Below are 12,565 nucleotides of genomic sequence, written 5' to 3'. Positions count from 1 at the left end.
CCGACACCCTGTTTCCTGGCCACTGATGGCCTGGGCCCTTCCGCCCTGCAAAGTGAGAACTGAAGGGTTGGAGAACAAAGGAATCTGGTGCCCTCCTGGCCCAGGAAAGGGACAAAGCCCAGAGGAGGGGGGGCTAGAGGGAGTTTCAGTTTGGGGCTGGCTGGGGACGAGGAGTGAAGGGCAGACGGGGTTGTCTGGCTCACTGCCCCCCAAAATGGACCCAGCTGAGGGGTCCTGTTCTCTGCACCTACAAGCTCTGTGTTAGACCATGTCCCTGTCGTCTAATAAACCTCTGTTTCCCTGGCTGGCTGAGAGTCCCGTCTGACTGCGAAGTTGGGGGGCAGGACCCTCTGGCCCCCCCAGGACCCCGCCTGAGCGGACTCGCTGTGGGAAGCGCACGGAGGGGCAGAGGAGGCTGAATGCTCTGAGGTCAGACCCAGGAAGGGGGAAGCCGGGTGAGCTGTGTGTCCTGCAGACAGGCTGCTCCCCGAGAGGAGACTTCCCCAGAGTCCTGCCTGGCTTCGTGGGGAGCAGCCCCAGAGCGTCGCCCAGGGACGCCGGGACACCCTTTTCTGAACCTTTTACAATTCCAACTTTCTAACAAGTAGTACAAGCTCTGGACTGCGGGTTGCACAGGCGCTGACTTTGCGGGGGGTGCTGGATCCCCCACCTCTGCCCCAAGTCCCACCCCACCTCTTCCTGCCCCGTCTCCGGAGCATGCCTTGTCCTTGCTCCCCCCCCCCAGCCTCCAGCTGACCGTGGCAGGCTGGAGGTGCAGGGAGAGAGAGGGAGATGCTGACTGGCAGGGCCCACCAGCGAGCAGGAGGTGCTGAGGGGAGGTGCTGATTGTCGCGGAGGGTGGGGGAGTCCGGGGCCTGCCCCCCTCTGCCTGGGATCCACTGGGACTCTCAGCCAGCCAGTAAAACAGAAGGTTTATTGGACAACAGCAACACAGTCCACAACAGAGCTTGTGGGTACCCCCAGGACCCCTCAGTCACGTCCTTCTGGGGGGCAGGGAGCTTAGACCCCAGCCCTGGGGTTCCCTGTGTTCCTCCACCCAGCCCCAAACTGAAACTAAACCACCGCCACCCCCCACCCCGCCCCTCCGCAGGCTCCCTCCTGCAGCCTCTGTTCACATTCCCGGGCAGAGGTGTCACCTCCCCCTCCCCCTCCTGGCTCAGGTGACAGGCTCTCAGGTCTCCCATCCCCAGGGCACATTCCCAGGGCAACACTCCCCCCACCCTGCTGCGTCACATCGTCACACTGATAGGGGGGCTGCCAGTGGATGCTCAGCCATTTTTCCCCGTGGGTGCTCCAGCCTCAGAGCACCCATGGAGTCGGTGCCTATGGCAGGTTGTGTTTTTGTTTGGTCTGTAGCCAGGTGTTTCCAGCCCATCTCCTGGCTTCTGTCTGAATCTCTCTGCAGCTTTGTCAAAACCCCTGTTTGGTTTTACTGCAGCCCCGGCTACGTGCTGGGTGCTGAGGGCTGAATGGAGGGGAGCTAGCGAACGGGGGCCCTGCTTGCACAGAGGTAGCAAATCTGTGCATTGTGGGGGCCAGGAGTTGAGGCCTGGGCATTGGGGGGGTGTGCAGTGGGGTGCACAGACAGGCTGGAAGGACCTGTGCCGAGCTCAGGGGGTAATGATCTCCAGAGATTTAGCCACAGGTTCTCTGCGCTGCCCAAGGCCTCACTCAGGGGGCCGTGGGCTGCGGGTGCCAATTGCTGGCCTGCAGAGGGAAGAGCGGGGCTCGCGGAGCCCGGAGGGGGGCGCTCATGTAGCCAGCAGCAGTCGTTTGGGGCGAGTTTCCCCTGGTGGGCACAGACAAGGATCCCCCGCGCTGTGAGCAGGGGGTAGCGAGTCACCTTGGGTAACCCCAAAAGTGTCACACCCCCTCCAGCTTCCTGGGGGAGTTCCACAGGGCTCTGGCCTTGGTCCCCCACCCCATCATGTCTCTGGGTAATCTCATCTGCAAAGACAAATTCCCACCCCACCTCCTGTGCTGACAGCTCACAGCCCAACTCCCACTCCCCAGCTGAGTTCTTCCCTCCAAACTAAGATCTCCACAGCGTGGGATCTGACCTCTCCTGGGGGATGTCTAGCCCTCAGCTCGAATCCAACATGGCTACAATGGGTTCTTCATGCCCCAAGCCCTCCGGCTGCCTTACTTCTCCATCTCTGTGGGAGGCATCCAGGCCCGTAGCTAGGCATCGGCTTCGCCTTAGCTGGGATGTGAGGCCCTGGAGAGACCTGTGGCCAAATCCGGCTGATTCGGCCTGGATAGCGTCTCTAGAATATGGCCTTTCCTACCCACCCACCCAGCTAACCCTTGTGTCCAGGCCTCATCCTCTCGTCTCTCTACCACTGCAACAGCCTGCTCTCTGGCCCTGACGAATGCATCCTGCCCCACTCAGCTGCTGCTGCCATGGTCATTTTCCTGGCCTGTCACTGTGGCCATTTCCCCCTGCTTTGGTTCTCCCCACTGGCTCCTCCTTCTCCATCACACCAAACGGAAGTTGCTCCTTGTCTCACGTCCAAGGCGCTTCCTGACCTCTCCCCACGTACCTCCCACTGGCTGTCAACTCTTCCCTCCGATCGGCACATGGTGCCTCCACGGCCCACCGGTTACATGTGCAAACAAGCCCCTTTGTGCTTCCGCCCCGGCTGCCCCTCCCGCCTGGGCAGCGCTCCTGGAAAGAGCCGTAAGGTGACCTCATTACACCCCCTCCAAACTCTCCTTTGCAGGGAGGCCTGCGAACAACGTGACGACGGTAGGCTGCCGGTGAGCAGTGGCCACTGCCCATCAAGCTGCCCATGCTTCTGTGTGTTCTCCTGTCCGTCCGTCTGTCTCCTGGCTCACACTCGGACTGTGAGCCCCTTTGGGAGGCACTGCCTGTGATCTGTGTTTGTACCACACCTAGCAGAGGGGGGCCTGGGCCATGACGGGGGCTGCTGGCACTTTGAGCGGGGCGGGAGCAGTGAAGAAAAGGGGGGACAGCTCAGCGGGGGGAAGCCGGGGCAGGGAGGAGCAGACACCGACCTGTCACCGTGATGTTGTAGAAGACGGAGTCGCCGCCCGCGTCGCACACAAACTCCCCCGTGTCCTGCGGCTGGGCCGAGGGGATGACGAGCCTGCGATGGGGCCCCTCGCTCTCCAGGAGTAGGCAGTCGCCCTCCTCCACCTCCACCCCGTCCTTGTACCACTGCACCGGGCCGTCGGCACGGGACAGCTCGCACGCCAGCACCACGCGCTCCGAGGCCAGGTAGGTGTGTGCGGCGTCCTCGTTAGAGCTGACAATCCTCACGGGCGGCTCTGGGCAGGGAGACAGGATGGGCTCAGCAGAACGGCTACCGGCTGGGTCACTCACAGCCAGCCGCCCGCCCATTTCCCCAGCACGGGGAGGAGAGATGGGAGCCCAGCCTCTCCAGGACATCAGAGAGGGTGTTGCTCCCCGTGGCTCTGTCACACCTGACCCTCTTCCCACAAAGCAGCACCATCCCACCCGGGCCCAACAGGACGTGCCCCTGTGCTCTCAGGCGTTCCTGCGGGCCAACCTCGCCAATCCCACACGCTAGAGCCGGGCTAGAGCAGTTCACGGAGGGGAGGCTGCAAGGCACAACCCCTGGGCTGCAGAGAGGGGGCGGGGGTTCAGCAGTTCAGCAGGGGGCGCTCTCCCCCGGCGGTAAGTGCTGGCCCCAGCATGGCACTAGAGGGCGCTGTGCTGCAGGGCGGGGTCAGGGACTCCATGAGGGGGGCTCTCCCCTGGCAGTCAGTGCCAGGGCCACCGGGGGGGGGGGGAGGGAAATGGGGCAATTTGCCCCAGGCCCTGGGCCCCACAGGGGCCCCCACGAGAGTTTTAGGTGGCACTTCGGCGGTGCATCCTTCAGCGCCGCCGAACACACCTGGAGTGAAGGACCCGCCGCCGCTTCTTGGGGTCCTTCCGCTCCATGTCTTCGGCAAAGTGCCCCGAAGACTGTCCCCTGAAACAACCCGGAGCGGAAGGAGCCCCGCCGCCAAAGAGCCGAGGCCCCCTGAATCCTCTGGGCGGCCCTGGCCAGCACTGACCCCAGTGCCCCTGTGCAGCAGGACGGGGCGCTGTGCTGGAGGGAGCGGGGTGGGGGCTCCGTACGGGGGACTCCATCCCTTTGCAGTCAGTGCTGACCCCAATGACCACCGTCTACCACCATCTTTCTTACGAGACCCAAGGCTTTGGCCCAGTAAATACAGCCAGAAAGAAACCATCAGGGGAGCCCTGCTAACCCACCCACTGGGGGGCCAGGGCTGTCACTGACCTGCCAGCGGGGGTAACGGGGGAGCGCTGCTGACCCACCCGCCAGGGATCAGGGGTGTCACCGACCTGCCAGCTGGGGTAACGGGGGAGCGCTGCTGACCCACCCGCCGGGAGGCCAGGGGACATCACCGACCTGCCAGCTGGGGTAACGGGGGAGCCCTACTGACCCACCCACCAGGGATCGGGGTGTCACCGACCTGCCAGCTGGGGTAACGGGGGAGTGCTGCTGACCCACCCGCCAGGGATCAGGGGTGTCACCGACCTGCCAGCTGGGGTAACGGGGGAGTGCTGCTAACCCACCCACTGGGGGGCCAGGGCTGTCACCGACCTGCCAGCTGGGGTAACGGGGGAGCCCTACTGACCCACCCACCAGGGATCAGGGGTGTCACCGACCTGCCAGCTGGGGTAACGGGGGAGCGCTGCTGACCCACCCGCCAGGGATCGGGGTGTCACCGACCTGCCAGCTGGGGTAACGGGGGAGCCCTACTGACCCACCCGCCAGGGATCGGGGTGTCACTGACCTGCCAGCTGGGGTAACGGGGGAGCGCTGCTAACCCACCCACTGGGGGGCCAGGGCTGTCACTGACCTGCCAGCTGGGGTAACGGGGGAGCGCTGCTGACCCACCCGCCAGGGATCGGGGTGTCACTGACCTGCCAGCTGGGGTAACGGGGGGCGCTGCTGACCCACCCGCCAGGGATCAGGGGTGTCACTGACCTGCCAGCTGGGGTAACAGGGGAGCACTGCTGACCCACCCGCCAGGGATCAGGGGTGTCACCGATGTGCCAGCTGGAGTAACGGGGGAGCGCTGCTGACCCACCCGCCGGGAGACCAGGGGTGTCACCGACCTGCCAGCTGGGGTAACGGGGGAGCACTGTTGATCCAACAGCCAGGAGGCCAGGGGTGTCACCGACCTGCCAGCTGGGGTAACGGGGGGCGCTGCTGACCCACCCGCCAGGAATCAGGGGTGTCACCGACGTGCCAGCTGGGGTAACGGGGGGACGCTGCTGACCCTCCCGCCGGGAGGCCAGGGGACATCACCGACCTGCCAGCTGGGGTAACGGGGGAGCGCTGCTGACCCACCCGCCAGGGATCAGAGTGTCACCGACCTGCCAGCTGGGGTAACGGGGGAGCACTGTTGATCCAACAGCCAGGAGGCCAGGGGACATCACCGACCTGCCAGCTGGAGTAACGGGGGAGCGCTGCTGACCCACCCGCCGGGAGGCCAGGGGACATCACCGACCTGTCACCGTGATGTTGTAGAAGACGGAGTCGCCGCCCGCGTCGCACACAAACTCCCCCGTGTCCTGCGGCCGGGCCGAGGGGATGACGAGCCTGCGATGGGGCCCCTCGCTCTCCAGGAGTAGGCAGTCGCCCTCCTCCACCTCCACCCCGTCCTTGTACCACTGCACCGGGCCGTCGGCACGGGACAGCTCGCACGTCAGCACCACGCGCTCCGAGGCCAGGTAGGTGTGCGCGGCGTCCTCGTTAGAGCTGACGATCCTCACGGGCGGCTCTGGGCAGGGAGACAGGACGGGCTCAACAGAGATGTAAGTAACTGATCTACAAATTCTGTCGAGTCCTTGCAGCAGCCAGCCACCAGACCCCAGAGCTTGGGACTGGAAATGAAGTTGAATCCTTTATGCAATTGATAGGTTATAAGACAGAAGGGGCCAAAGTGATCATCTGCTCTGCCCCCGTGTCACACAGGCCATCGGACTCCCCTGAGTTAATTCCTGGTTGAACCAGGGCAAATTTATTAGAAAAACATCCTACCTTGATTTAAAACTTGCCAATGATGGACACCACAACTTGTGGTAAATGGTTCCAATGGTTAATTGCCCTCACGGCTAACAACTTGCACCGTATTTCTCATCTCAATTTCTCTTGCTTCAACTTCCAGCCACTGGATCCTGCTGTGTTAGACTGAAGTGCCCAGGATCAAACTTCTGTTCCCCACGTAGGTACTTACAGACTGATCATGTCATCCCATAACCTTCTCCTTGTTAAACTTAGTAAACTGAGCTCCTTGACTCTGTGACTACAAGGGTGGTTTTCCAATCCTTTATTCCTTTTTTTGGCTTTTCTCTGAACTCTCTCCCATTTATCAACATCCCCCTTGAACTGTGAACACCAGAACTGGGGGCAGGGTCCAGCACCGGTCACACCAGAGCCAGATACAGAGATAAAATACCCTCTCTACTCTTACTTGAAATTCTCATTCATGCATCCCAGTGTGAGGGGACTGTGGCCCCCTTACTAACATTCAGGGGGGTGTTTTAGTTGCTAGCTCCCAGTACTAAAAGGGGGGAAGGGTCAATGGGGAATCAGGACCCTGAGACTGCCAGTCCCCAGGAACAATGGGGAGAGGCCAATGCTCCAGGTCAGCCTGAATGTCAGGGTGGGCAGGCTAATCAGGGAGTCAGGAGGCCAGGGAGTTCCCCCCCTCCGTGTGAGTGGGATTTGCCTGGGTCAGACAGAGTGGGGCCGAGCTAAGGAGAAAGCAGGGTCCCAAGCTAAGCTGGGGAGCAGAGCTGTGCCAGATCCAGAGGGACCAGAAAAGCAGCCCAGAGAGAGCAGACCCTGTCCTGGGAGCAACGCTGCAGCAACCAGAGCCAGAGGGGCCAGAAAAGCAGCCCAGGAAGCAGGTCAGTGCTGGGAGTAGAGTCTCAGAAGCAGCCGGCAGAGCAGACCTCTGTCCTGGGAGCAGAGCTGCAGCAACCAGAGCCAGAGGGGCCAGAAAAGCAGCCCAGGAAGCAGGTCAGTGCTGGGAGTAGAGTCTCAGAAGCAGCCGGCAGAGCAGACCTGGCCTGGGAGCAGAGCTGTAGCAACCAGAGCCAGAGGGGCCAGAGAAGCAGCCCAGGGGGCTGGAGGCAGAGCAGCAGCAGCAGCAGCCGTGCAGAGACCGAGTGGTGGGGCTGGGGCTGGAGCAGTCAGGAGCTGGGTGCAGTGAGCAGCTGGGGAGAGCGAGGGGGACCCTGGGCAGCAGGGCCAGCACAGGGAGACGCCTCAGCCAAGGGGCTCTGCAGGCCAGGCTTGGATCATAACCCCGACAGGGCGGGGGCGACACTGGGAAGAAAGGTCCTACCACTTAGAGCCCAAGAGCGTGTGGCCACCACCAGAGCGAGTGTCCAACCCACAGCATCCCTACAGCACAGCCAGGGCCTGAGCAGGAGACCTGGGACTTACCAGGAGCAGACTGTGAACTGCCCTGACAATCCAGAGACACTGTTTGTGATGTTCCCTGCCACAGAGCGGGGTGATGTGTTTCCTTTAACCTTTCCCATTTTCCCTTATTCTTTTTAAAATTAATTGTTGATTAAATAACTTGCATTTGCTTTAACTTGTATGTAATGGTCAGTGGGTCAGGGAAGCGCCCAGTGCAGAGAGCGTACCCCGGAATGGGGACACCCTAGCCCCTGAACTAGGTGACCACAGCAGGGTTGGGGGTCGAGCCCCCCAGGAATCCTGGGCCCAGCCTTGTTGGGGTTACAAGGACTCTGCCAGACAGGAGAGTGGAAGGGGAGTCCTCAAGGGCAGGGAAGCCACTGGGTAAGGGAAGTGGGAGAAAGGACTCAGATCCTTTCGCTAGCCCACTTCACCGGGGTAGTGCAGAAGCCAGGAAAGTTCCCCACAATAGCGGGACTATTTCCCCGCTTACACCAGGATCACATTAGCCCTTTTGGCCACCACGTCACACTGGTTTTTCATGTTCAGGTGATTACCCATCAACACCCCCGCAGTCCTTCTCAGAGTCCCTGCTTCCCAGGGTAGAGTCCTGCCATTGTAGGTGTGCCCAACATTATTTGTTCCTAGATGTACACATTTACACATTGTTTGCTTGAGCCCAGTCTACCAAGTGATCCAGATCGCTCTCTATCAGTCACCTATCCTCTGCATTATTTGAAAGTGGAAGGCAGCTTGGGTGAAAGTGATCATGAAATGACAGGTTTCAGAGTAACAGCCGTGTTAGTCTGTATTCGCAAAAAGAAAAGGAGTACTTGTGGCACCTTAGAGACTAACCAATTTATTTGAGCATGAGCTTTCGTGAGCTACAGCTCACTTCATCGGATGCATCCGATGAAGTGAGCTGTAACTCACGAAAGCTTATGCTCAAATAAATTGGTTAGTCTCTAAGGTGCCACAAGTACTCCTTTTCTTTTCATGAAATGACAGAGTCATGATTCTAAGGAATGGTAAGAGGGCGAACAGCAAAATAAAGACAATGGATTTCAAGAAGGCAGACTTTAGCAAACTCAGGGAGTTGGTAGGTCAGATCCCATGGGAAGCAAGTCTACAGGGAAAAACAATTGAAGACAGTTGGCAGTTTTTCAAAGAGACATTATTAAGGGCACAAGAGCAAACTATCCAACTGCTTAGGACAGACAGGAAGTCTGGCAAGAGACCACTCTGGCTTAACCAGATCATCAATGATCTAAAAATCAAAAAAGAGTCCTACAAAAAGTGGAAACTAGGTCAAATTACAAAGGATGAATATAAACAAATAACACAAGTATGTAGGGACAAATTAGAAAGACCAAGGCACAAAACGAGATCAAACTAGCTAGAGACATAAAGGATAACAAGAAAACATTCTACAGATACATTAGAAGCAAGAGGAAGACCAAGGACGGGGTAGGCCCATCACTCAATGAGGAGGGGGAAACAATAAGAGAAAATGTGGAAATGGCAGAGGTGCTTAATGACTTCTTTGTTTCAGTTTTCACCATGAAGGTTGGTGGTGAGTGGACGTCTAACTTAGTGAATACCAGTGAAAATGAGGTAGGATCAGAAGAGGCTAAAATAGGGAAAGAACAAGTTGAAAATAACTTGGACAAATTAGATGTCTTCAAGTCACCAGGGCCTGATGAAATGCATCCTAGAATACTCATGGAGCTGACTGAGGAGATATCTGAGCCATTAGCGATTATCTTTGAGAAGTCATGGAAGACGGGAGAGATTCCAGAAGACTGGAAAAGGGCAAATTAGTGCCCATCTACAAAAAGGGAAATAAGGACAACCCAGGGATTATAGACCAGTCACCTTAACTTCTGTACCCAGAAAGTTTATGGAGCAAATAATTAAGCAATCAATTTGCAAACACCTAGAAGATAATGAGGTGATAAATAACAGTCAGCATGGATTTGTCAAGAACAAATGGTCTCAAACCAACCTGATAGCTTTCTTTGACAGGGTAACAAGCCTTGTGGATGGGGGGGAAGGGGTAGACATGGTATATCTTGACTTTAGTAAAGCTTTTGATACTGTCTCCCATGACCTTCTCATAAACAAACTAGGGAAATGCAACCTAGATGGAGCTACTATAAGGTGGGTGCAAAAGTGGTTGGAAAACCATTCCCAGAGAGTAGTTATCAGTGGTTCACAGTTATGCTGGAAGGGCATAACGAATGGGGTCCCACACAGATCAGTTCTGGATCCGGTTCTATTCAATATCTTCATCAATGGTTTAGATAATGGCATAGAGAGTACACTTATAAAGTTTGTGGACGATACCAAGTTGGGAGGGTTTGCAAGTGCTTTGTAGGATAGGATTAAAATTCAAAATGATCAGGGAATAAAGGTAAGCAGCAGGATACGGACCCTGGACTTCAGGAAAGCAGACTTCGACTCCCTCAGGGAACGGATGGGTAGGATCCCCTGGGGGACTAACATGAAGGGGAAAGGAGTCCAGGAGAGCTGTCTGTATTTCAAGGAATCCCTGTTGAGGTTACAGGGACAAACCATCCCGATGAGTCGAAAGAATAGTAAATATGGCAGGCGACCAGCTTAGCTTAACGGTGAAATCCTAGCGGATCTTAAACATAAAAAAGAAGCTCACAAGAAGTGGAAGGTTGGACATATGACCAGGGAAGAGTATAAAAATATTGCTCGGGCATGTAGGAATGAAATCAGGAGGGCCAAATCGCACCTGGAGCTGCAGCTAGCAAGAGATGTCAAGAGTAACAAGAAGGGTTTCTTCAGGTATGTTGGCAACAAGAAGAAAGCCAAGGAAAGTGTGGGCCCCTTACTGAATGAGGGAGGCAACCTAGTGACAGAGGATGTGGAAAAAGCTAATGTGCTCAATGCTTTTTTTGCCTCTATCTTTACTAACAAGGACAGCTCTCAGACTGCTGCACTGGGTATCACAACATGGGGAGTAGATGGCCAGCCCTCTGTGGAGAAAGAGGTGGTTAGGGACTATTTAGAAAAACTGGAAGTGCACAAGTCCATGGGGCCGGACGAGTTGCATCCGAGAGTGCTGAAGGAATTGGCGGCTGTGATTGCAGAGCCATTGGCCATTATCTTTGAAAACTCGTGGCGAACGGGGGAAGTCCCAGATGACTGGAAAAAGGCTAATGTAGTGCCAATCTTTAAAAAAGGGAAGGAGGAGGATCCTAGGAACTACAGGCCAGTCAGCCTCACCTCAGTCCCCGGAAAAATCATGGAGCAGGTCCTCAAGGAATCAATCCTGAAGCACTTACATGAGAGGAAAGTGATCAGGAACAGTCAGCATGGATTCACCAAGGGAAGGTCATGCCTGACTAATCTAATCGTCTTCTATGATGAGATTACTGGTTCTGTGGATGAAGGGAAAGCAGTGGATGTATTGTTTCTTGACTTTAGCAAAGCTTTTGACACGGTCTCCCACAGTATTCTGATCAGCAAGTTAAAGAAGTACGGGCTGGATGAATGCACTATAAGGTGGGTAGAAAGTTGGCTAGATTGTCGGACTCAACGGGTAGTGATCAATGGCTCCATGTCTAGTTGGCAGACGGTGTCAAGTGGAGTGTCCCAGGGGTCGGTCCTGGGGCCGGTTTTGTTCAATATCTTCATAAATGATCTGGAGGATGGTGTGGATTGCACTCTCAGCAAATTTGCGGGTGATACTAAACTGGGAGGAGTGGTTGATACGCTGGAGGGCAGGGATAGGATACAGAGGGACCTAGACAAATTGGAGGATTGGGCCAAAAGAAATCTGATGAGGTTCAATAAGGATAAGTGCAGGGTCCTGCACTTAGGACGGAAGAACCCAATGCACAGCTACAGACTAGGGACCGAATGGCTAGGCAGCAGTTCTGCAGAAAAGGACCTAGGGGTGACAGTGGATGAGAAGCTGGATATGAGTCAGCAGTGTGCCCTTGTTGCCAAGAAGGCCAATGGCATTTTGGGATGTATAAGTAGGGGCATAGCGAGCAGATCGAGGGACGTGATCGTCCCCCTCTATTCGACATTGGTGAGGCCTCATCTGGAGTACTGTGTCCAGTTTTGGGCCCCACACTACAAGAAGGATGTGGATAAATTGGAGAGAGTCCAGCGAAGGGTGACAAAAATGATTAGGGGTCTGGAACACATGACTTATGAGGAGAGGCTGAGGGAACTGGGATTGTTTAGTCTGCAGAAGAGAAGAATGAGGGGGGATTTGATAGCTGCTTTCAACTACCTGAGAGGTGGTTCCAGAGAGGATGGTTCTAGACTATTCTCAGTGGTAGAAGAGGACAGGACAAGGAGTAATGGTCTCAAGTTGCAGTGGGGGAGGTTTAGGTTGGATATTAGGAAAAACTTCTTCACTAGGAGGGTGGTGAAACACTGGAACGCATTACCTAGGGAGGTGGTAGAATCTCCTTCCTTAGAAGTTTTTAAGGTCAGGCTTGACAAAGCCCTGGCTGGGATGATTTAATTGGGGATTGGTCCTGCTTTGAGCAGGGGGTTGGACTAGATGACCTCCTGAGGTCCCTTCCAACCCTGATATTCTATGATTCTATGGACAAACAGGAGAAATGGTCTGAAGTAAATAAGATGAAACTCAATCAGGACAAATGCAAAATACTGTATTTAGGAAGGAACAATCAGTTGCACACACACAAAATGAGAAATGACTGTCTAGGAAGGAGTACTGCGGAAAGGGATCTGGGGGTCATAGTGGACCACAAACTAAATATGAGTCAACAGTGTAATGCTGTTGCAAAAAAAGCAAACATCATTTTGGGCTGTATTAGCAGGAGTGTTGTAAGCAAGACACAAGAAGTAATTCTTCCTCTCTACTCCGCTCTGATTAGGCCTCAAGTGGAGTATTGTGTCCAGTTCTGGGCGCCACATTTCAGGAAGGATGTAGACAAATTGGAGAGAGTCCAGAGGAGCGCAACAAAAATGATTAAAGGTCTAGAAAACATGACCTATGACGGAAGATTGAAAAACTTGGGTTTGTTTAGTCTGGAAAAGAGAGACTGAGAGGGGACATGATAACAGTTTTCAAGTATGTAAAAGGTTGTTACAAG

The 12,565-nt window shown here is 55.7% G+C and overlaps 1 protein-coding gene across 1 annotated transcript in view; it reads right to left on the bottom strand.

The window, feature by feature from the left end:
* The window catches only part of OBSL1 (obscurin like cytoskeletal adaptor 1), a 58,123-nt gene that overhangs the window by 37,981 nt on the left and 7,577 nt on the right, over nt 1-12,565 (bottom strand). The window contains exons 5-6 of the mRNA XM_084642721.1: nt 5,533-5,805; nt 3,040-3,312 (exon numbers count right to left, since the gene is read on the bottom strand). Coding sequence (XP_084498847.1) covers nt 3,040-3,312; nt 5,533-5,805 — 546 coding nt within the window. The remainder of the gene's footprint in view (nt 1-3,039; nt 3,313-5,532; nt 5,806-12,565) is intronic.

The sequence above is a fragment of the Lepidochelys olivacea genome, assembly GCF_965140295.1.
Source record: "Lepidochelys olivacea isolate rLepOli2 genome assembly, chromosome: 11".
Lineage (NCBI taxonomy): Eukaryota > Metazoa > Chordata > Testudines > Cheloniidae > Lepidochelys > Lepidochelys olivacea.
This window is presented reverse-complemented; position numbering and strand designations above follow the sequence as displayed.